This window comes from Acomys minous (genome assembly GCF_964271855.1).
Source record: "Acomys minous genome assembly, chromosome: 17".
NCBI classification, from domain to species: Eukaryota; Metazoa; Chordata; class Mammalia; order Rodentia; family Muridae; genus Acomys; species Acomys minous.
In genome coordinates, this window is record NC_140500.1 from 57,736,416 (window position 1) to 57,759,352 (window position 22,937).

The following is a 22,937-nucleotide window of genomic DNA, read 5'->3' on the forward strand; positions in this document are numbered from 1 at the left end:
TGATTGGAGATATTGTAATGATGAAGATTAGACTTTCCCCAAGGAACTCGGTGCCCCTAATCAGCAGGAAGGAGTCCACAGTGATCTATGCCCCACCCCCATCTCTAACCTTTCTTGACTGGCTAGTGTTTGTGGGGATGGAAGGAATTGTGGTGGAGAAAGATAGTGGATATAAGAATCCAGTAAAGTAGCTCAGATGCCCAGTTACATAGTGCAGCTAGGCAAAATGGAAAGCTTGGTTTATATTGCCACAAGGGAAGAAGCAATGGATATTCTGTTTCAAGACATCAGCAAAACCATTTATTGTGGCTCCTGATACTGGGTTCCTTCTTACTTTGCTCCTAGAGAGGATTTTCTATTTTCTCTTCTTTCCCCCCCCCTATATTCCATTTCAAAAAAAAATGGGGAGAATGGTTACAGTTTGAAAAATTGTAAGTGGATACGAAGGGGGTTCTGAGAACCATAAAGGAAAGCCAAAAGGGTGACTCTATGCTAGCATATCTGAATGGGTTGTAAAATTTGTTAAGCAATTGGAGAGGTTGTGGGTACGGGTGGAATTGCTTGGAAAGCGAAAAGCATCAGAAAAGGGAGAAATTAAAAGCTGAGACCTGTGGACTGGGCAAGAGAGCAGGAGCTTCGAGCAGAATGAAATATTTAAACCTGTCTAGAAGGCAGATGTCACCTAGCACCACACACTTTCGGTTTCATGTCCTACATCTCCTTCGTTGGATAGGGGAGCAGAGCCTTGAACTCAGATCTGTTTGCCTCTGTCTCCTGGATTAAAGGCCTCTTTGTATTCCAGTCAGATCACACAGACCTAGATCTTTTGATGTGATATCTTGCCTGCTGGGTCTCGTAGACCTAGAAGGTCTTTGGATGTGATCTCTTACCAGTACAGCCATGTTCTGAATTAACATTCCTCTCCACATCACCTAGTACTAAAACTCAACTGGGAACTAAGCGTGAAAGATACTGCGTTAGTTGTAGGGGAATTTTAATCCAGCAATATGATCTCCCCACCCCTCTCTAAACTGCTCTCCTACATCTTTTTCCTGTCTCTTCTGGTGAGAGGTGGGCATATCCTAGTCTGTCAAATGTTTCTCTAATTCATTACTTGGTCTGCCTCCTCTCAATTTAGATGTCACTTTCAATTTTGGATGCTTCCTTCTCCAAATCTTACCTACATTTTTGGGGATTAAAGGTTTGTAGTGGGGTGTGTGTGTGTGTGTGTGTGTGTGTGTGTGTGTGTGTGTGTATGTGCACGCGTGCACGTGCCTGTATACCAGCCAGATAGCTATGTTGCTGGATTAAAATCCCTCTACAAATATATATTTAAGGAGAAATATGTTGTATAAAACTTTTGGTATTTTTTTTTCTGGGCGGAAAAAGGATACACGTGTATGAAATTAAATACCATGAGCAATAACCAAAATGTAAACAACTGACAATGGCGAGAAGAACTCAGAGATCTGAGGGGTGGGGCTGGACTTTTGTTCCTTGTCCCGAGCAGTTTCGCAGGTGCAGGTACTAATTAGCGCACCCTTGATACCAGGCTCCAGCTACAGACCAAACTGAAGAAGCCAAGGGCGGGTGACGAAATTTACTCCTACGCCCGGCGTGTGATGTCATCACGACGGGCCAAGGCGTACGCGAAGCAAGGAAGCACCCGACACCACAGCGCGCTCCTTCGCCGGCGCTCTGGATCCAGCGGCGTCTTCTGGCGGCCTTGAGGTCGCCACACTGGCCGCCGTGGCACGCCTGGCGTTGGATGGGCGGCATCTTTGCGCCCATATGAGCCAGCGACATCATGGCCGCAATAGTCGCGGCCGGGGTCGGGGCCGGGGCCGGAATTTCGCTGTCCGTGCCCCACCCGATATAAAGGGCAGAAACCACGTCCCGGAAAGGTAAGGTGCTTTGGTTCCGGGCTGGGTCGTTCCGGCTGCCTTGTTGGCCTAGAGTCTTGGTGTTCTCCCGGGCCTCGTGCCCTTCCGCCTCCCAGAGTCCTCCGCGCCGAACCCCACTACACACCCCACCCCACATCTGGAGTCTTGGGTCTGTCCATCCAGGACTGTCTGTGTAGCTCGGGCCAGCGCGTGAGGGCGCGGCTGCCAGTCCTGGGCCCCTTGATTACTGGGAGCTGCGGTCTTCCGTGTGCGTGGGCGCTGCGCGAGGCAGCTGTCTGGTCTGAGCAGTACACACCCTGCCCTGGCGCCAGCTGGAGGGCTTCTCTTCCAGGAGACGGAGGTGTCATTGGCCGTGCTTGTACCAGTGGTTAGTTTTACGATTTTGCTCTCACGGGTGCTGTGAACCGTTTATTTCTTGCGACTGTTTGCTTCCCTTCCCAGATTTAAAAAGTCGGTCGTTTTATACATAAGGAATAGCCGAAACCAGAGTGGCTAAATAGGCCTCTCCCCTTCCTAGAAGCCAGCAAGCCCTTTGTTTAGCTCACTTTTTCCACAAGTGAGCACTGCCTACTACCCAGGGTGCACAGAATGGCCTCTCCCCTTCCCGGACTAAGTGCTCAGTAAGCACTTACTTTCATCTCCTGGATAGCTTTAGAGTCTGCCAGCTTTCCTCCGTCGGCATCCGACTTTAGAACTTACCTGTCATGTTGCTGAAGAGTGTTGTCAATCCACTCTTTCTCTTCTTCTTCTTCTTCTTCTCCTCCTTCTCCTTCTCCTTCTCCTTCTCCTTCTCCTTCTTTTCTTCTTCTCCTTCTTCTCCTTCTTCTTCTCCTTCTCCTTCTTTTCTTCTTCTTCTTCTTCTTCTCCTTCTTCTTCTTCTTCTTCTTCTCCTTCTTCTTCTTCTTCTTCTTCTTCTTCTTCTTCTTCTTCTCCTTCTTCTTCTTCTTCTTCTTCTCCTTCTTCTTCTTCTTCTTCTTCTCCTTCTTCTTCTTCTTCTTCTTCTTCTTCTCCTTCTTCTCCTTCTTCTTCTCCTTCTCCTTCTTTTCTTCTTCTTCTTCTTCTTCTCCTTCTTCTTCTTCTTCTTCTTCTCCTTCTTCTTCTTCTTCTTCTTCTTCTTCTTCTTCTTCTTCTTCTCCTTCTTCTTCTTCTTCTTCTTCTCCTTCTTCTTCTTCTCCTTCTTCTCCTTCTTCTCCTTCTTCTTCTTCTTCTCCTTCTCCTTCTCCTTCTCCTTCTCCTCCTCCTCCTCCTCCTCCTCCTCCTCCTCCTCCTTCTTCTTCTTCTTCTTCTTCTTCTTCTTCTTCTTCGTTTTTTGAGACAGGGTTTCTCTGTGTATCCTTGGCTGTCCTGGACTTGATTTTTAGACCAGGCTGGCCTCCCACTCCCAGCGATCCGCCTGCCTCTGCCGGGATTCAAGGCATGCCCCATCACACCCTGCTTCCAATCCATTCTTGACATACCTTTATGTAGTTAATTATTTAAGCTAAATAATGAGTAGTAATAGGGAAACAGCTCGTAAATGTAAGGTAGAGCTTGACTTTAACAATACAAATCACCTCCTTGTCATAGCCTGCACACTAGGTTGCACTGTTTTAGGCTCCAGTATGTCGCCAGCCAGGTCTCCTGCCACTCAGCCCTCACTCTGTGTGCTTCAGGTATGCTGAATGGCCCAGATTTATTTATAATTCATGAACAGGGACCAATTCAGCCTTGACTCTCCACACTGACCGCTGGTGTGGCTGAAGTTCAGAGTGTCAATTCATGTAAGACCCGGGAGGTTTCTACACATGGAATTTTGATGTCACTTGTGTGTGGAAACTAAATGTACAGTGAAAGGGTTGAGTTTGAGCTCTTTCAATCAGTGTGTAGGTAGTAGTTACTCCTTGCTGTTTTTCTTTTTCTTTCTTTTTGTTTTGTTTTGTTTGTGTTTTGTTTTTTCAAGATAGGGTTTCTCTGTAGCCTTAGCTGTCTTGGACTCACAGAGATCCACCTGCCTCTGCCTCCCGAGTGCTGGGGTTAAAGGTGTGCACCACCACCACCACCCACTCCTTGCTGTTTTTAATAGTTTTGGTTTACCATACAAAAGACGAGCTTCATTGTGACATTTTCTACACACACACACACACACACACACATATATCTTTGCGCATAGTCCCCCACACACATACAACTTGCCTTTTCTCTAACCCACATTTTGCTAGTTTCTTTCCTCCCCCTAAATAATTCACCACTGCTTTCATGTCACGTGTGTGTGTGTGTGTGTGTGTGTGTGTGTGTGTGTGTGTTTACTTAGGAGTCTTCCTTCCCCTTTCATGTCTCTTGCTGCCTCCTCCCCTCCCTTTGCCCCCATCCCCATCTGGCACAGTCTCCCCTCTGCTTTCATGGCTGATAGAGCCCCTTGGAACCTGATGCTGGGTTATTAGGGATACAAAAGTTCTGGCCACTCTTGCTTGTGGAGACCTATGTGCTGTTTTGTTGTCTTCTGTCTGTTCTCAAGATGGGGAAACAGGAAGGAGGAGAGTGTATGCTCTTTGTTCAGAATGAATGGTTGAGGGACGAAGGGCAGAGCAGAATAAGGGGCGTTCTGTGTGTGCTCGGTGCCCCATTATCTCCGCACCTTATTCTGTTGGGAGGCAAGGCTGACAGTCATTTTGACTAACACGTACCCTATGTCACAGGTGGAAAGACTATCTCCCAATTGGACAGCGGATGCCTGGGACTCGTTTCATTGCTTTCAAAGTTCCTTTGCAAAAGGTAAATGAAAGTTCATTCAGCATTTCTTCAGAACTCAACACTCCCCATGGAGAACACGGGCTCTCCCCCTGGTTGCTCTCCATTTTTCTGTTTTATGTCACTTTCCTAATCTGAAGTGCAAGTCACAGAGAATAGACTCTACATCCATATTTCCCTGTTGTATTTTGTGTCTGCCTGACTAAACTAGATAGTTCAGTATTCGCTATGTTGACATGGTGGTTGCTGTACTGGAAATTGAGTAGAATTCACGAGTGCACGGCCGTGGGGGGGGGGGGGGGAGATAGGGGGGATGCACTTACGTTTTAAAGGAGGAATAAGTTTTTGTTTTTGTTTTTTTTCTTACCTATTTAATGTTGACTAGGACACTCTGAAGTCATCCAGGCAGGGAGTCACAAACACAGCAATATGTATATCAAAGTTAGCTTTTGTTCTTCCCACCACTGGAAGAGCAATTGTTAGAAGCTTCCAGAAGAGCGGAGCCTGCCCTTCTCGTCCCGTGTGTGTCCATCTCAAGGGGCTGGCAGATATGTACAGTGTAGTACAGGACTTTTCAGCAAATTTGCTCTCTCTTACTTCACTCTCTGACAGAAATTTGAAGCAAAGCTTATGCCAGAAGAATGCTTTTCTCCTTTGGATCTTTTTAATAAAATTCAAGAACAAAACGAAGAACTTGGATTGATAATTGATTTAACATATACTCGGCGCTATTATAAAGTAGAGGTAAGTGGCCCCTCGAACTGAAAACAAAACTCACAGTGATTTACAGTTTTCATCCTGTGCTGATGTGAAAACTAAGCTTCATTCATAGTAATAAATTTAAAAGAAAAGCAAATAGTGTCCCTGATTTCATGTGAAATGAGAATGGAGGCCAGGCATGTAGTAAACGGCTATCACCCCAGTTCTTAGGCATCTGAGGCAGGAGGGGCACAAATCCAAGGCCAGCTGGGACTGCATAAGTCTTAACAGCAAAACATACGCACAACAGATTGGAGACATGAGGTGAACTATAATATATAGTAGTTATTACCTGAGTCTTTCAGCAAAAGTTCTATAACCATGGAGCGCTGGTTCTGCCTCCTTCTCCTACACCCCAGAACCCTCATAACCTCTTCCCTGCTTTGCTTCTATGGATTTCCCAGTTTCAGGGTACCTCATACAGGTAGCATAATGTGACATATATTTAAACTTTTTAAATTGAACTAAAACACAATTCTGTCGCTCCCTCCTCCTCCCTCCCCCTCCCCAACACCCTCTTCCACAGTCACAGCCTCTTCTCTTTCCTGTTGCTACACGAGCACGCAGATGCGCAGATACAGCCGGCTGAGTCCATTTAGTTTTGCTTGTATGTTTTTCCCCTGTTGACCACTTTAGGGTGCTTATATCTGAAGGCTAATTCTCTTTTCTTGCAGCAGTTTCTACTTGCCTGTGGTTCTTCTTCTAGGCCTAGGGCGCTCTGTGCTGTCCTCCATCCATGTTGGCTTGTCAGCTGGGGTCACTGGGCACATCTTGTTTAAGCACCCGTATTGTTGAGTTTTCATGGGTGTAGTGTCCCCTGTTATATCTGTAAAGCTGACTTCCTGGTCCTTGAGCTCTTAGACTCTTTCTGCCTCCCTCTTCTGAGATGCTCTCTGAGCCGTAAATGTAAGAGTTGTCCTTTAGATGTATTCACTGAGGCCGAGCAGCCCGCAGTCAGTTGGTCTCTGCATTTTGACTAGTTGTGGCTTTTGGTAATAATCTGTGTGTTGCAGGAGGCGAGGAAAGTATCTCTGATGAGGTGGGAGAGTTATACTTATCTGTGGAGGAATTTTTTTAGGTTTATTTTTATTTATTTTTATGAGTGTTTGCCTGTATAAATGTGCACCAAAGACATGCCTGTGGAAGACAGAAGCGGGCATTACATCCTCTATAGCTAGAGTTACAGATGGTTGTGAACTGTTGTGGTGGATGCTGGGAATTGAACTTGAGTCTTCTGCAAGAGCAGTCAGTGCTCTTAACCATCTCTCCAGCCTCGGTATCATGTAATACTTGTCTTTTTGTGTCTGAGTTATTTTAGTAATTAAGTCTCTGACATTAAAGCACATAGGGAAATCCTTTTCTTTTCTGGCTCAGTGTTAAGTTGTGAGTGCTGTGTTTCACTATTGCTCCTGTCTCTCTCACCCCACTCTGCCTGCCTTATTCCCCTACCTCTGTGTGGGGGTGCGAGGGGGGTGGTTTTCTTGTTTGTTTTGGTTTTTTTCATGAGAAAAAGTCTCCCCATGTGGCCCTGGCTGGCCTCGATTTCATTATGTACGCCAGCTGGTCTCTAACCACAAAGTTCTCTCCACTCCTGCCCCGCATGTGCAGTGAGTGAGTGTGTGCACCGCATGCCCGGCATGTTTTGTCTTGTTTAAGGGAACCCTCAGATATTATAGAACTTACCTCTCCATCTTTGGTGTGTATATTTAAAATGCAATACTTTTCCTTAATATCAGTTCTTTCATGTCAGGTAGACAATCTGTTAGCTCCTAAAATGTCCTCAAAATTGTCGGTTTGCAGTTGCTTGTCTGTCAAGTGTGAGTAAGTCTGTAGGTTGTTGCCCGTGTCCCCCTCACTTTCTTTTGTCTGTGTTTTGAGAGATGCTCCAGGCTGTGCTGTGGAAATGGTAGCCGTGCCGCCTCCATGAGCTGGCATGGTCCTGTTGTTCTCCGCCAGTGGGCTAGCACAACACTTCAGGGTTCTGTTCTCCTTCCTCCTCTTCCTCCTCCTCTCCTCCTCCTATTCCCCTAACTCCCGGCTTCTCTTCTCTTTCTCCTTCTTACTCTCCTTCCCTCCCTCCATTATTGTTTTGTTTTAGGTTTAGTATTTAAAACAGTCTTAGTATGTAGCCCTGGCTGACCTAACCGTCAGGATCTTCCTCCTCAGTGCTCTAAGGCTGGGTCATAGATACATAGTATTCCACCTGCCTGGATTCTTTTTTTGTTTTGTTTTGTTTTTCGAGACAGGGTTTCTCTGTGTAGCCATGGCTGTCCTACACACACTTTGTAGACCAGGCTGGCCTCGAACTCACAGCGATCCACCTGCCTCTGCCTCCCGAGTGCTGGGATTGAAGGCGTGCCACCATGCCTGGCCTTTTTTTTTTTTTTTTTTTTTGGATAGTGTCTCCTATAGGCCAGGCTCTCCTCAGTCACCAAGGATGCCGTACAATCCCGAGCCAACTATCCCTGCCTCCATGCTCTGTGATTGCAGGGAAAGCCCAGCATGCCCAGCGTGGTCTGCTTTTCTAAGAGTCTTTGTTTTAGTGTATGTGTGTGCACACACTCGCACTGCTCATGCTGGGGCCTACAGAAGTTAGAAAAAGGCGCCAGGGCCACTGGAGCCAGAGTCACAGACAGCCGTGCTCATTCTCTGCAAAAGCGGGGGAGGCTCTCAGCTGGGAGCATTGCTCTGGCTGTGTTGATTTCCTTTGTAACAGGACACGTCTGAGTGTGTCTGTGTATTTTGAGATGGGTTCTTACTGTTTTGCCCAGGCTGATCTTGAACTCCTGTGTGCAACTGGTCCTTCTGTCTCAGCCTCCTGAGACACAGGGACAGCAAAGGTGTACCACCATGCCTGACATGAGCCATTTTCATAGGTCCTGTATCCTTCTGTTAGGGACTATATAATAAGGGGTTGTCTCTATGGTATTTGCAGTTATTGATAACTGATCTGTTCATTCCTTTGAGGCTTCAAAAGTTGATTTTCTTTTTTCTTTTTCTCTTTTTTTTGAGACAGGCTCTTGCTGTGTAGTCCAGGCTGACTTCAAACTCAAGACCGTCGTGCCTCAGCCTCCCAGGGTCTAGGATTACAGGTGTGCGCCACCATACCAGGCTGTGCAAGGTGAACCTTAACATTCATTTTTCATTTAATGATGTTTCTGTTGTTTATTTATTACTCAGTGAAGTCAAAGGATTCTTTTCCTCTGTGTCATAGCTTTCAAAATAGTATCTTGGTTCCCTGATCCCTGCCAATAGTGACTAGTCAGATTTCCTTTAATTAATTAAATTTTCTATCATTACAAATGCCCCTGCGATTGCCTTTTCCAATTAAAGCACAGGTTGAGGGGCCCCCTTTGGATAGTTGGAGCTTCTCAGTTTGACTCCTAAAACCTTTAAAAAATATGTTGTTGAGAATTTCAGACATATATATAACATGCATTTTGCTCACAATCACCCCAACACCACAGGTAATTCATCCTGATCTGCGGTCCCAATGTCATGTACTCATCTTTCTTAGGCATTTTTAAGTTCAACACATGCTTGACAGTGTCTGTGGAAGGCGGAAGAGAGTGACATCCTCTAGACCTGGAGTCACCTGTGGTTGTGAGCTGCCTGCTGTGGATACTAGGAACTGAACCCAGGCCTTAAGCACTGACCCTCTGAGCCATTTCTCCACCCCACCGTCAAGTTACACACCAAGTTCCAAATTAGCGCACATGCGTGTGAAGCCATCTACTGGAACATGGCCAACCACTAGGGCTACACTCCTGAAAGAAGCTGACTCTCGCGTCCCAAGTAGCCAGCAGCTGCCAGTAGTTCCTCCGCGAGACTAACCGGCTTCTTAGACTTAAGCCTTCAACGTGTCCTGATCATCTGGGACCACTTTGTCTGCATGAAAGAAGTTCCAGGCTCAACTTAGCTGTTTCCTGCCGCAGCGTGACTCAGCCCTTGCAGAAAGCTTGTTTCCTCTCAGTGTAGATAATTGTTCAGACATGAGTGTCAGGCATTGTCATAATAGACTGACTTCGTTCTGAAACTGTTCTTGTGGAACTCTGTAAAATTCATGACAGTGCTCTCTACTTAAACCCACAGTCACAGATTTTCACCTAACCTCTCTTTTTTCCCTAAGGTTTATTTTATTTGTGTGTCTTTGTGTGTGTGTGTGTGTGTGTGAGAGAGAGAGAGAGAGAGAGAGAGAGAGAGAGAGAGAGAGAGAGAGAGAGAGACTGAGACTGAGACTGAGACTGAGACTGAGACTGTCTGTCTGTCTGTCTGTGTCTCTGTCTGCCACGTGTGTGTAGGTGCCAAGGTCAGAAGAGGGCGCCGGATCCTCTGGAGCAGGAGTCACGGGCTGTTGTGAGCCATCAGACATGGCTGTTGTGAGCCATCAGACATGGGTGTTGTGAGCCATCAGAATGGCTGTTGTGAGCCATCAGACATGGCTGTTGTGAGCCATCAGACATGGGTGTTGTGAGCCATCAGACATGGCTGTTGTGAGCCATCAGACATGGCTGTTGTGAGCCATCAGACATGGGTGTTGAGAACTGAACTGCGTCCGCTGGAAGAACAGCAAGCACTCTTAAGCCCTGAGCCACCTCTCCAGCCCCTCACCTACCCTTTTTTTCGCCCCCTCTCTTATCCATAGCTCTCTTTGCCCAGCTCATTACTACTTTGTGAAGGCACAGAAAGGTGAAAAAAATAGGCAGAACTGTTTACATAATTTTTAGTCACACCATCTATACACCCTCATTCAAATTGAGCTGGGTGTGTTTTGTCTACCTAGTAGCTGCCCTGTAGTTTTAATGATATTCAAGTGCTATTTCCTGGTTGAAACAGCCTTGTAAGTAGTGACTCTTGAGTCAGGATCGCTAGCATACTTTTTTTTTATCAGTTTGTATTCAGGCTCCTCAGACCTTTCATTATCTACAAATAATTTTTGTTTCATTTTGTTTTGCTTTCTAGGATTTGCCAGAAACTATTTCTTACAAAAAAATTCTTACAGTTGGTCATCAGGTGCCCAGTAATCACACTATTTTTAAGTTCAAATGTGCAGTTAAAGAGTTCTTAAAGAAAAACAGTGACAATGGTAAGTCCTCGTGGTTTCTTTTTCTTTTCTGTCTGAACTCTAGTGCACATTTTGAGTAGGTTTGGAAACATTTTTTTAAATCTCTTTTATTTTTAATTATGTGTGTGTGTTTGTAGCTATGTACATATGAATGCAGGTACGCACTCAGTCCAGAGGCAGCAGGTTCCCTCACGCAGGATTCAGGCAGTCGTGAGCCGCGCAGCGTGGGTGCTGGGAACCGAATTTGGGTCCTCGTCAAGAGCACATGTGCTCTCAAGCACCGAGCCGTCTCCAGCAGTTTGCTATCGCTAATATTCCACAATCGGGTCTGTTGTCTTTGAAAATGTCAGCTGGTAGCAATACATTGTTTTTCCTCTTGTTGGCCACACAGAAACAAAACTTGAGTGAGAAATGTCTAATATGATGGGAGTGTTTCTCTTTTTCTGTGGCTAAGGGTGAGAGGTAGAAGATTAAAAGTCTCAGGGTCTGAGAGTCCATAAAGGGACAACAGAAGGAACAGCTTAGACGCGCCTCGGCCCCCAGGAAGACAGCACAGGTGGGCTGCAGGATGCGTCCTGCTGTCCCTCCATTTTGAGTGTAGTTGTGGTTGTTCTTTATATGACGAATGGGACTGAGGTCTGTGGCTCAATTGCAGAGCTCTTACCTGGCTCCCATGAGTCCCCGTTCTAAACCTCAGCATTGCACGCACACACACACACACACACACACACACACACACACACACTGCAGTGTCACTTCCTGTTGAAACAGATGGCTTTGTCTAATGCAGCTTTAACCTGTCAGTGCCTCTACATCATTGCCTAGCCAGTACTTGTAACATTTCCACAACAGTGAGCCTTTGGTAGATGGTTCTGGATAACATGTTTTCAAGTTAGTATATTTTACTAATTTGTAAGTGTTACTCTTGAGAAAATTGTCTTAACATATTTTGGGTATATCTTGTTTCCTTTACTTAACTCTGCATTTCCTGTTTTCTAGATAAACTTATTGGTGTCCACTGCACCCATGGCTTAAACAGGACTGGCTACCTCATTTGCAGGTGAGTTGCCCACTCAAAGGCCAAAAACTGCTAACTGTGTTTGTGTGGTTACAATGGTAGTGTAGCCTTACATAGAAATAGGTGAATATAGAACTGTGTTGTCTTCACCATTGTAGACTCACAAATGGAGATGTAAGCACATCTCTCTGGCCTAAGTACAATAGACATCCAGATTTGCAATGTAGTATGCGCTAGTGGAAGTATTTGGAGACCTTTTTTTAAAGGCTGCACTGTGGGTTTTTTGCATACTGATGAACATGCAAATCAGAAGTTTGGGGGATGATAAAACATTAATTGGTATGTGCATCTTTGGATCCACACGCCACTGACTGAGCAATAGCCTCGCTTGACCTGCAGATTTGGAATTCAGATGTACCTCGGTGGTTCTCAAGGAACTGTCCTGTGTGACTTTGCCCATTCAGAAAATCCTTCCTGAGATCCAGTTTGTGTGAGCAGTGTGAGTGCTGGCAAAGAGATTTAACCTGCCTCTGAAGAGATAGGAAGGATGATAATAATTAAAAATAATAATAATAATAATAATAATAACAACAAAAGTAATAATAATAGTAATGAAGACTATGAAACTATTGCTGTCCAGTGCTGAGGAGGATGGGGTTGTGAGAGCTTAGGTGGAGGAGCTTTGACCTATCATCAAGAAGACAGTACTTTTCCGTGGAAGGTTTGAGTGACTATGAAGGGTAAACTAATACTAGCTGAGTAAGGACGCTGAAGAGAGATGTGGGCCTAGGCCTCAGCCGCAGCCCTAGTAGGACAGCATTGGCTGTACTGGAGGAGGTGGGCAGGGCGGTGAGTACGGCGTGGAAGTGGCGCTGCAGGTGCAGGAAGCAGGCAGAACTAGCCCATGCGAAGTGGAGTGTTTCAATTTGTCTGTTTTGTTGTTGTTCAGCTTTTTTTTTGGTGTGTTGAGCCATCTGTTTCTGCTGAATAAGAATGTTGTAAAGCGGTAGAGGCAAGGAGCCAGTAGGTTTTTATATGAAGTGTGATGGTGACTTGACCAGGATGGCGAGGTCATTTGGTGGAAGGGTGTGGTCCTCACTGTCAGGACCCTGGTGGTGGAGTGAAGGTGAGAAGGAGGAAAAAGTGGGTGATGGTGATAGTAGCTCCTGTTTCTGGTCCACATAGTTGATTATCCAGTATTTTAAACTATGTTACTATTTTTCCCAGTTGTTTTATGTATTGTTGGTTCCGTAACATTAAGGAAGTCTCCTGTGTTTTAGTTCACAAAGCGTTTTGATGAAAATAACTACTGAATCTACCTTTTAAGCATTTGCCAGTTTGGTCATGCTAGTACCTTTATTAATAATTTTCTAAATTAGTCAATCTTGGGGCAGTCATTTTCTATGGCCGTGGCAGGTCATTCTGTAACTGTTGGATTAAATATCTAGTATTTTCTTAGGATTTGTATGTCTCCACTTGTAAGTGAAATTGGACCTGTTGATTTTCTTTCTTTTAGTATATTTAAGTGACCCAAATTATGTTGTTTTGTTAGATATTTGATTGATGTAGAAGGCATGATGCCAGATGATGCAATTGAATGTAAGTACGAGGGGTGTCACTATTCTTTCCTTCCTATAACAGCTAAAGGTGGAAATGGTAGATACACTTTCCAGTTTTGGGGGAAAAAAAATAATTCATATGATCCAAAATAAGGTGCCAAAAAGAAAATAAAGCGAGAACAGGAAGGGCGGCTCGCTCTCGGGGCTGGGGCTGGGGCTCAAGCCGTAGATATCTGCTCAGCGCGTGTGAAGCCGGGGTGTGGTCTCTAGTACCGAAAGAGAGACAGAAAAGTAATAGTCATGTAAGTGGCCATTTGCCAGGAGTTTATGAAGGAACATGTCTGCAAGAAATGAGACGTAACGCCATAAGCATTAGCCAGTGAATATGAGCTTTGGTCTGCTTTCCCTGGGTAAGATTTCTCTCCGTTTCTAACAGTTGATCTTCATTCACTTCTCAGTATTCAACAGGTGCCGGGGGCATTGCATAGAAAGGCAGAACTACATTGAAAACCTGCAGAATCGTCATGTCAGAAAGTAAGTCTTCCCTCTTGTTAGGTGAGGGTTTTGGTTAGGGAGGCCTCTCTGATGTCATTCACATGGCGCGTTACCCTGGCAGCTTGCTCACTTGCTGAGCAAAACCTAAACTTACAGGAGCAGCGAGATGAGAGCATATGTTAGCAAACCAAAACACATCATCACTAAACTGGCTACTGGAACTGGAACCTGGTGACACAGTGGGACACTTCTCTTTCAGGAACCAGAATGTTAGTGCATCTACGTCAGGTGGTCTTGAGGACGAAGCACACCCCATGGAACAAGCCAACACCACTCCCAAGCCTGTGAGCCAAGGACCTAGGAACAGCTGGCCTGGCGGCTGTGCACCACCTTCCCGGCATTTTCACACGCAGATGCAGACCTCACAGCAGTCATTCAGGTACCTGGCTTCCCCTTCCCTAGAGCTGAGGCGGAGACTGCGCTTTAGGGCAGGGACAGTACATGTGATAATGACCAGCAGTTGCTATTTCCTTTCAGGTCAGTTTCAGTCATGCTACTCTGCCAATCAAATACTAGGTGGGAAGTATGTGGCTCTTCAGAGGCAGATGAGAAAAGGAAACTTTGTTGTATTCTTTTTAAATTTCGTTTACTCCAGGAAGACTTAGGTGAGGCTACTGGAAGATAAAATCTTACATTCTTGAGATCAGACCCAAGATTTTCCCGCTGAGTTATAGTATAGTCCTAGGCTTTGAGACGCTGGAATCCTTAGGCTATGTCATTTTGGGAGTAAGGAAAGGTGCTCTTCAAAGCACAAATACAAACTGCCAGCCAGGGTAGAAGGTGCCTACAATCCCAGCACTGGCGGCTGGAAACAGGAAGATCAGACAGTGCATCATTGGCTACATAGTGAGCTGGAGAGGCCAGCCTAGACTATATGAGATTCTGTCTCAAAACCAAAAGTGAAACAGAATGAGCAAATTTTGAAAGACAATAAAATCCTAATAGAGATATTTACAAGTGACTTGAGCAGATTAAATCATAAAAGTATTTCACTTGGGAAATTAGAAAATCCTCAGTTCAGTCAAAATAGTCTTATGATTCTCCAGAGAAAGGGAAGACAGAGAAGACAGGAGAGGGTAGACAGGAAGGGGCCTTGATTAGGGTGAGTGACACATGTTGACTCTGTAGGCTGAGAAGTCCCTCAGGTAGTCCTTTGTAAGCTGGAGACTCAGGGCTGCCAGTGGTGTGGCTCAGACCCAAAGAACATGGCGAGTCTCTGTAGGAATTGTGAGGGAGGCCTGAGAAGCCTGGGGATGGGGCGTGGAAGGGCAGAGAGAGGCTCAGTTTGCCTTCCCTCTGCCTTTGTAGTTGGACTGGATCCCATCCAGGTGATCCGTGCCTGCCCGCGTGGAAGGCAGATCTTCGTGCATCGATCCTTGTTAGAAACACTCTTGTTGATAGATGGAAAATAAAGCCTCGTTAGCTTCAGCTGCTCCTTACTCGAGTCACGATGCTGCCCAAACTGTCAGTAGCTCAAGTTGTTATGAGCACCGGAGGGTTGTAACTGTCAGGTGAGGTGTGGATTTATCTCCTTACTCTGCCGTTCACACTCTGTGCAGTCTTGGGTGAGAGCACATCTTTAATTTCTATTCTTGGAGGTGGAGAGTTTCAAATGCACAGCCGGTAACTATGGCCACTGTATGCTCCAGCTGTTAAAGCAAGTGGGTACACTGTAACACTTTTTAAAATGCTACTGGTAACACTGAGAGTGGCAGTGCACCTTTTGAGTTAGTTTTATGGCCATAAAGATGTTCATACCTCATCAATTCTATATTCAATTGAGACTACTTTTCAAATCCTGCTGTGTCAGACAGAGCTAGGAGCTTTGTGTACAGTATTGATGGTAGGAAAACTGGCAGTAGCCTGTGAGTCTAAGAGTGGGGATGCAGCTAAGCGACCATAGCCGTAACCATGACATTTTATACAGCATCGGAAACTGAAGCTTAGGATAGTGAAAAAGAGTAGCAAGGGCTGGAGAGGCGGCTCAGCAGTTAAGAGCACCGGCTGCTCCCGCAGAGGACAGACCTTCAGTTCCCTGTACCCACATGGCTGACCACAACTGACAGGAACAACAGTCAGAAAGATGAAAAGGAAAGAGACTAAAGAAGAACTAATCCTATAGTGAGAGCATATGATGGGGGACGGGAAGCCCCTGTGTGTAAAGTCAGGACAGCTCCAGTGTCACCCCTAACACCTCCAGCGTGTCTGAGGCAGAGCCTCTTGTATCTTGTAGTTCACCGCACAGCTGAGCCAGCTGCCCTCGAGCCCCCAGGGCTGCTCCTGTCTCTGCCTCCCATAGTGCTGTAGGGATTGCAGACACATGCTGCTGTTTGTCTGTGGGTTCTGGGGTTCCAGCCCCAGGTCCTCACACTTGTGCACGGAGCCGTCTCCCCAGTCCCAGCTCCATTTTATAAAAATGAAGAGAAAGAGAGGTGATTATGTCTGGGTCATCCAGGTAGGAAAGAGTAAAATCTGAGTAGCTATGTATTAGTGTAGAAAGCTTGTTATATGTTAATCTTGATAACGATTTATTACTTCTTTTTTAAGAAAATTTTCACAAAATCAGAATGTTTGCCGGAGAGGCCTTATCCCTCCTCCTGGTCCAGCTGGAGAGGACTATTCACAAGGAAGATTCTTCTGGAATGTGAAGCCAAATGGCAGCCAAGCAACCCAGAATAAGAAGTGGACATCTCCGAGTTACCAGAGACACTTTTACCCAGCCTATGGAGGATGGGCCCAGTGAGACACCCCTTGGCTGGATGTTTGAGGGGCCACCTGAGCCAGAGCTGGACAGAAGACAGCTGGACAACTTTTAATAAAATCAGGTCAAATGAATTTAAAATTTTTTTCAACATTTTTAAACTTTTTAAAATCTTTTATTATTCCTTCTCATGTGTTAAGTGTAAAGATGAATTGCATTGCTTTTTACCTGCTTGATGATGGATGGGTAGTGACTGCAGCAATCCAGAACACCGTTCCAGGCTTCAACTTCTCTCAAGGAATTTTGCAAGGATTAAACTGTTATGAACTTGGAAATTTCTGTATTGGCTTTTGCTTTCCCTGTATGTTTCCTTTGCTCACACTTGTAATTTATGTGTAGGTGCAGAGACCATAGCGCTTTACTGTGTTCTGCTTCTGTGTCTTCATGGATATCTTCTTTTTTCCCCTACTGTTCAAATTTTCTACTAAAAATTAGCCAGGAGACAGTTTCTTGGCACCTATCCTCTGACCTACGGGGCTCTGATCCTTTCCTTCAGTGGTGGTCAGTGTTGGGATTTGACCAGCTTCTTACTGGACTTGGTCTGCCAGGTAAGGCAGTAACGCAGAGACTGTCAGATCTCAGGGAATGACTGACTGCCACATTGGGCAAGAGGAAACTAACTGATAAGTCAGAGTTCTGAGTAATGTGTAATATACTTCACAAGGTAACTGCCACCACAGCACTACCCAGAAGGCTTGAAAACCCTCTGAAGATTTGTTGTTCTGCTTTTTGGTTTTCTTTGAGACAGAGTTTCTCTGTGTAGCCTTGGCTGTCCTGGCCTCACTTTATAGACCAGGCTGGCCTCGAACTCACAGTGATCCGCCTGCCTCTGCCTCCCTGAGTGCTGGGATTCCAGCCTGTGCCACCGTGCCCAGCACCTCCTTGGGTATCTGGGAAGACTGAGGGTGGCATTGAGCCTTGGGGCCTCAGTTCAAGAGCTCTATCCAGTGGCCTCCCGCCCTGGAACGGTGCTCCTCCTCTGGTGCTCCTCCTCTGGTGCTCCTCCTCTGGAACACGCTTCAGGCGGCTTGGCGGTGCTAATTACTTCAGCTGTAGAACTCACTCAGGACGTTGCTCATCAGGAGTCATCATAGTCCACAGCAAGTGATTAGGCAACTTGGCTTCTACCTTTAAAGGCTCTGATGTTGAGAGCTGTAAAACTGACCAACTGATTGGTGCTGCACACAGTAGTTCTTTTCTCTAATGTATTAACATGTGGAACCTCACCCCGATGACGTCCTAGCGGCTCATCTAGTCTGGCCGGTGGCTGATTTGCTCTGCACTCAAGTGATGCCTCTTAAAGTTTTTCTCCACTTACCACGTTTAACAGTCAAAGGGTTCTTGCTACAAGGCTCCCCCCGTGGAATTCTTTCCCAGAATACGCTGTGAAGGGTCACCATTGTAGGCAACTGGAGCAGACTATTATGAAGCAAAAGAGAACAAAGCTGGGCCAGGTATGGAAGAGCACCCAGTCCTTCTTTGAAGGACCCTGCCGGCAAGGGCCATTGCATGAGCTCTGGCACCTTCAGAAATTGTTTCTGCCTGTTCCTCTCTCTTTGGACTACCGGCACCTTGTTAAAACCTAGCTCACCATTGAAGAGCTCATAGTTTATTCTTACACACACCGTTCTGGCTTCTGTCCATGTCACACCATCCGAAGCCTAGTGGAAGGAAGCAGCAGCTGCTTTTTAAAACTTTTTTAGTGGTCTATGTAGTAGTATTTTTACATTATACTTTTATTTTAGAAGCACACCGGACTACTTTATCAGGTAGCTTTCCCGAGACTACCATGAAGAGGCATTCTCCATCTTACCTGATTGTCAGGTCTCAGAGGGAGCCAGCTTAAGTATTTCTGTCTTATTCTGTGTGTTTCATTGTTTAACTAGTACTCTGACGGATCACCATTTCTTCATTTTCCAATGGATGATAATATGTGATGGTGAATTCCTTTTTTGGCGAGTGAGGATTTAGCTCTCAGCCTACCCACCCACAGCTGTTTCCCAGCTTTTGATGAAATTCTCGATATTATCTAAATGTTGGTCATCAGGAGCCAGGGTGCTCCATGGTTGTGGGCTCTCTTGTGCCTCCCTCTCTACCTTTCTGCCACTGCATTTGGCCTTTTTCCATTGATCTATCACAGACTCACCCTCCACATCTGATAGCATTATAACAGTCTCAGTGTGAGGGATGTGCCCTTTTGGTTTGGCATTTCTGGAGCTTCCTAAAATACCTGGCTTAGGTACCAAGGCAAGCTGGTAGGGCTGCTGTGGTGGGGGTATCATAGACTGGTAAGTGCAATCTCATAGTTCTAGAAGCCGGGAGAGATGGAGTCAGCGAGAATTGTGTTTTGTAGATGGCTGGTACCTCACTGTCTTCTTGTGGTCTTCTATGTCCTAATACATCTCTTTCCCCCACTCAATCCCTCCCTCTGCTTTTTTCTTTTATGATGTGCCAAGATACATCCTCCGCTCTCTCAAAGATGCCAGCCATTAGGGCTCACTTTAAAGGCCTCGTTTTAATGTTTCTGCCTCTTTAAAGATTGTCCCGAATGCAGTGATATTTCAGATACTGGGGCTTAGAACATTCACATAGGAACTTGAGGAAACACAGCTGTCCATAGGAGGCACATTGGCTATTCGTTACACCTGGGGCACAGCTCCTGCCCTGAGCTCTCTTCCTACTTACCTGTCACTGCTTAGAACCCTCTTACATCTCCTCGGTCCCAGGGCACTATTTTCGTGACTGTAATTTCCCGTTTGATGGTTACGTCCTTTGCTAGCCTCGCAGGGTTGGGTGGGATGTAACAGCCAAATCAGAGAAATGGATCTGTTTGGCTCTTCCTCGGCTCTGAGGTTGGATTAGCCGCAGTTCCAGGTTGGCACGTCTCAGTGCATCTGTTCGTGTTGTTCTAGGCATCGCTGCTGCCTGTTGAAATTCTGTATCTTCTGATCTCAAACCTTTGTGACCTGTAATTTTTCTCTTAAAGACTTAAGGCGTCTTTATCTCAGATGTCATGTTGTGTTTTCTATCCACAGTGCCATATACCAGGCGAGCCCTTTCAGTGTGGTGAACTGCAAGAAGTCTGTAGTCAGTGCTGTTGTAGTGCTGTTGTGGTCCTGTTGTAGTGCTGTTGTAGTGCTGTTGCCCTTGAGCAACTTCCAGTTGGATGTTGGGTTTTTTTCCGCTGGAATGTAGCTCTGGTTTAATTATATATATATTTTTAATTTAACCTTTTCACATTAATTTCTAGTATTTTTTTCTGATATATTGGGGTTAGTGATGCTGGGATTGACAAGGCCTTGAGCATGCGAGATATGTATGCAGCTATTGAGCCCTCTTCTGATCTATATGTGATTTATATAAGCAAAATAAAAGTATAAAGGAAAATATTTCCTGATATTTAAATATATAAACAGACAAGAATCTCAGAATGTTGCCCAGCCTGGCCTTGAATTCCAGGGCTCCAGCAATCCTCCTGCCCCAAGCTCTTGAGCAGGTGGGACTTTAGGTACATGTTCCAATGCCCAGTTCTAATTTTTAATTTCTAAGAGTTAAGTTAGTCCTTTTTTTTTTAATAACTACATTGTATATCTTGACTATTATGTCTTTAATACAGTCACATTGTGGAGGGAGGCCCCATGTGGGGGTCCTAACTAAACATCCTTTCCAATAAAACTAATAGCTTCTCAGAATTGTGTCCGAAAACAAGTTCCTTGTGTTCCTTTCCTCTTGCGAATGCCAAGTGGCTTATGGCTTTGGGGTTCTGGTTCCTCCCTGCTAAGGCTTTCTCTATGTGGCCTCAAACTGAATTATCAAGTTCTTCGTGTGTAGCCTCTGTCTGAGTGCTAGCCACTTTGTGGGTACGCGAGGCCATGCATTCTGCCTCATCCTTAAAGTTGTTCTTTGGCTGTAATCTGTCCTGTGATCTGAGTCAGTCGTTCACACTCAAGTGATGAGCTACTCTATGACGTGTTCTCCCTCAACCCCACCCCAAAGAATGGTCTTCTATACTGTACCCTGTGCCATTATTAATGCTGCTTCAAGTTCTGTGAGACAGTGTCAGAGCGCCACAGGACGACAGTACCTTTTTGCAGGGGAGGGGAGGGTGCACCCTGTTTTGCCTTTGCCAGCAAGTCTTAAAAATTCCCAAGCTAACTCTTTACTCCCAGCTCTCAGGAGGCAGAGGCAGGCAGACCTCTGATTCCAAGGCCAGCGTGGTCTACAGAGCTGGTTCCAGGACAGCCAGGGCTACAAAGAGAAACAACAAAGATTCCCAAGCCAGTTAGGACACACTCACTGCTAACTATGGCCTCACACCAGGTCCTTAAAAAAAAATAAAAAGACCCTACGTGCGTGTGTGTGTGTGTGTGTGTGTGTGTGTGTGTGTGTGTGTGTGTGTGTGTGTGTATGTGTGTGTGTTTTGTTTTCTTGAGATAGAGTTTCTCTGTGTAGCCTTGGCTGTCCTGGACTAGCTTTGTAGACCAGGCTGGCCTCAAACTCACAGCGATCCACCTGCCACTGCCTCCTGAGTGCCTCCCAGCTTATGTGACCCTGCTTTCAAGTAAAGGGGGATGGTACACAGTAGACACGGGGCCTGGCTTCCTGGGCTGCTGCCAGAGGGTGAGGTGGTGATCCAGAGGCATGGGGGATCCACTGCTCCCTCTGGAGAGGACAGGAGGAGCCCAGCAAGCTCCCTGCCTGCCCTGCTGTTGTTTATTTGCATAGTTTGATCTAATGCACCTGCCAGAGCTTCCGGAACAGGAAAATCATGGCAGAGAGCTTAAGATGCTTCCTCACCATGTATGTACCTCAGAGAAAATACCAGGGACTCACTTCTTGCCTCAGCCTCTGCTTTCTAGAGGGCCTCAGGTATTCTGTCGGTCGGGCTGTCCATGAGCTCCTAATGGCTAACTTACACACAGTTGCTACGCCTGCCCTCTTCTACTGATCAGGCACTGCGAACACTTGGATGGTTTGAGAACACCAGTGCTAGTTACAGGGAAGCTAACAATCAAAATTTATATTTGCATGATTTGGAGATAAGTGTTAGAAACTGGATTAAGATTATATTCATTTTAACACACGAACGGTTGTGAATGTTTATTCTAAAAAGAAAACTAAAATGAATTCTTTTCTAGTCTACACTTCTGTGCATCCCAACAAAGGATTATGTAACAGCCCCAAACTCCACCCTCCCAGTGCCCCCACTGTCACAGCCCCAAACTCCACCCTCCCAGTGCCCCCACTGTCACAGCCCCAAACTCCACCCTCTCAGGGCCCCCACTGTGTCACAGCCCCAAACTCCACCCTCCCAGTGCCCCCACTGTGTCACAGCCCCAAACTCCACCCTCCCAGTGCCCCCACTGTGTCACAGCCCCAAACTCCACCCTCCCAGTGCCCCCACTGTCACAGCCCCAAACTCCACCCTCCCAGTGCCCCCACTGTCACAGCCCCAAACTCCACCCTCCCAGTGCCCCCACTGTCACAGCCCCAAACTCCACCCTCCCAGTGCCCCCACTGTGTCACAGCCCCAAACTCCACCCTCCCAGTGCCCCCACTGTCACAGCCCCAAACTCCACCCTCCCAGTGCCCCCACTGTCACAGCCCCAAACTCCACCCTCCCAGTGCCCCCACTGTGTCACAGCCCCAAACTCCACCCTCCCAGTGCCCCCACTGTGTCACAGCCCCAAACTCCACCCTCCCAGTGCCCCCACTGTGTCACAGCCCCATCCATCAACCCAGCCCCTGGCAGCTGCTGATCTAGTTTTTCTCTTTTCTAAAATGCTGTACAGGCAGGGCGTGGTGGCGCACACCTTTAATCCAGCACTTGGGAGGCAGCAGGCCTGGTCTACAAAGCAAGTTCAGGACTGTCAAGATAACAGAGAAACCCTGTCTCGAAAAAACCAATAATAATAATAAAATAGAATCCTGTGCAGGTGAAATTAGTATATTGGCTTCTGAGTGGGGTTTCTCCGTTTAGATACTACATTAAGGTCTGTGCTACAGAACAGATCTGCTGGTCACTCTTCCCCATGTTGCTGAGTTATTCCATTTATATAGTTGTCTTGAGCTTGGCTTACTCATTGACCAGTTAAAAGATATTTAGGTTGTCTGTAGGTTTTTTGTTTTGTTTTAATTTTTAAACCTGCTGTAAACATTTTTTATATAAGTTTTTACGTGAACATCACCCACACAGGCGCGCGCGTGCACACACACATACACACACCTTGAAGTGGAATTGCTGTCATGTATGTTTAACTTCAGAATAAACTGTCAAACTTTCCCAAACAGTTGTTCTATTTTGTACCCACCAACAAGGCATAAATGTTCCACTTAGACCCTCACTAGCAATTAGTAGTGTGTGTGTGTGTGTGTGTGTGTGTGTGTGTGTGTGTAGGATATCCTCAGAAGGCACTGTCTACCTTGAGAGTTTTTTGGTTGCTTTTGTTTGGTTGATTGGGTTGGTTATTTGTTTTTGTTTTTTGTTTTGTTTTGTTTTTACTGTTGTTCAAGATAGGGTTTCTCTGTGTAGCCCTGGCTGTCCTGGAACTCTAGATAGATCCTCCTGCCCTTGTCTCCAGAGTTTGGG

The 22,937-nt window shown here is 46.0% G+C and overlaps 1 protein-coding gene across 2 annotated transcripts; it reads left to right on the forward strand.

Moving 5' to 3' along the window:
- The first annotated feature begins 1,604 nt into the window (after positions 1-1,604).
- On the forward strand, positions 1,605-20,040 carry DUSP11 (dual specificity phosphatase 11). 2 transcript variants are annotated; one of them, XR_014776327.1, is made up of 10 exons: positions 1,605-1,904; positions 4,580-4,655; positions 5,244-5,375; positions 10,353-10,476; positions 11,455-11,515; positions 13,026-13,072; positions 13,491-13,566; positions 13,787-13,966; positions 14,896-15,098; positions 16,135-16,272. XR_014776327.1 is itself a non-coding variant. In XM_084766661.1 (9 exons), exons 1-9 carry the CDS (start codon positions 1,792-1,794, stop codon positions 16,328-16,330), a joined length of 1,005 nt encoding a protein of 334 aa, XP_084622787.1. In that variant the 5' UTR covers positions 1,609-1,791; the 3' UTR covers positions 16,331-20,040. The 2 variants fall into 2 exon arrangements, 1 of the variants encoding a protein (XP_084622787.1); XM_084766661.1 differs by lacking the exon at positions 14,896-15,098 and having other exon boundaries at positions 1,609-1,904; positions 16,135-20,040.
- Positions 20,041-22,937: the final 2,897 nt, after the last annotated feature.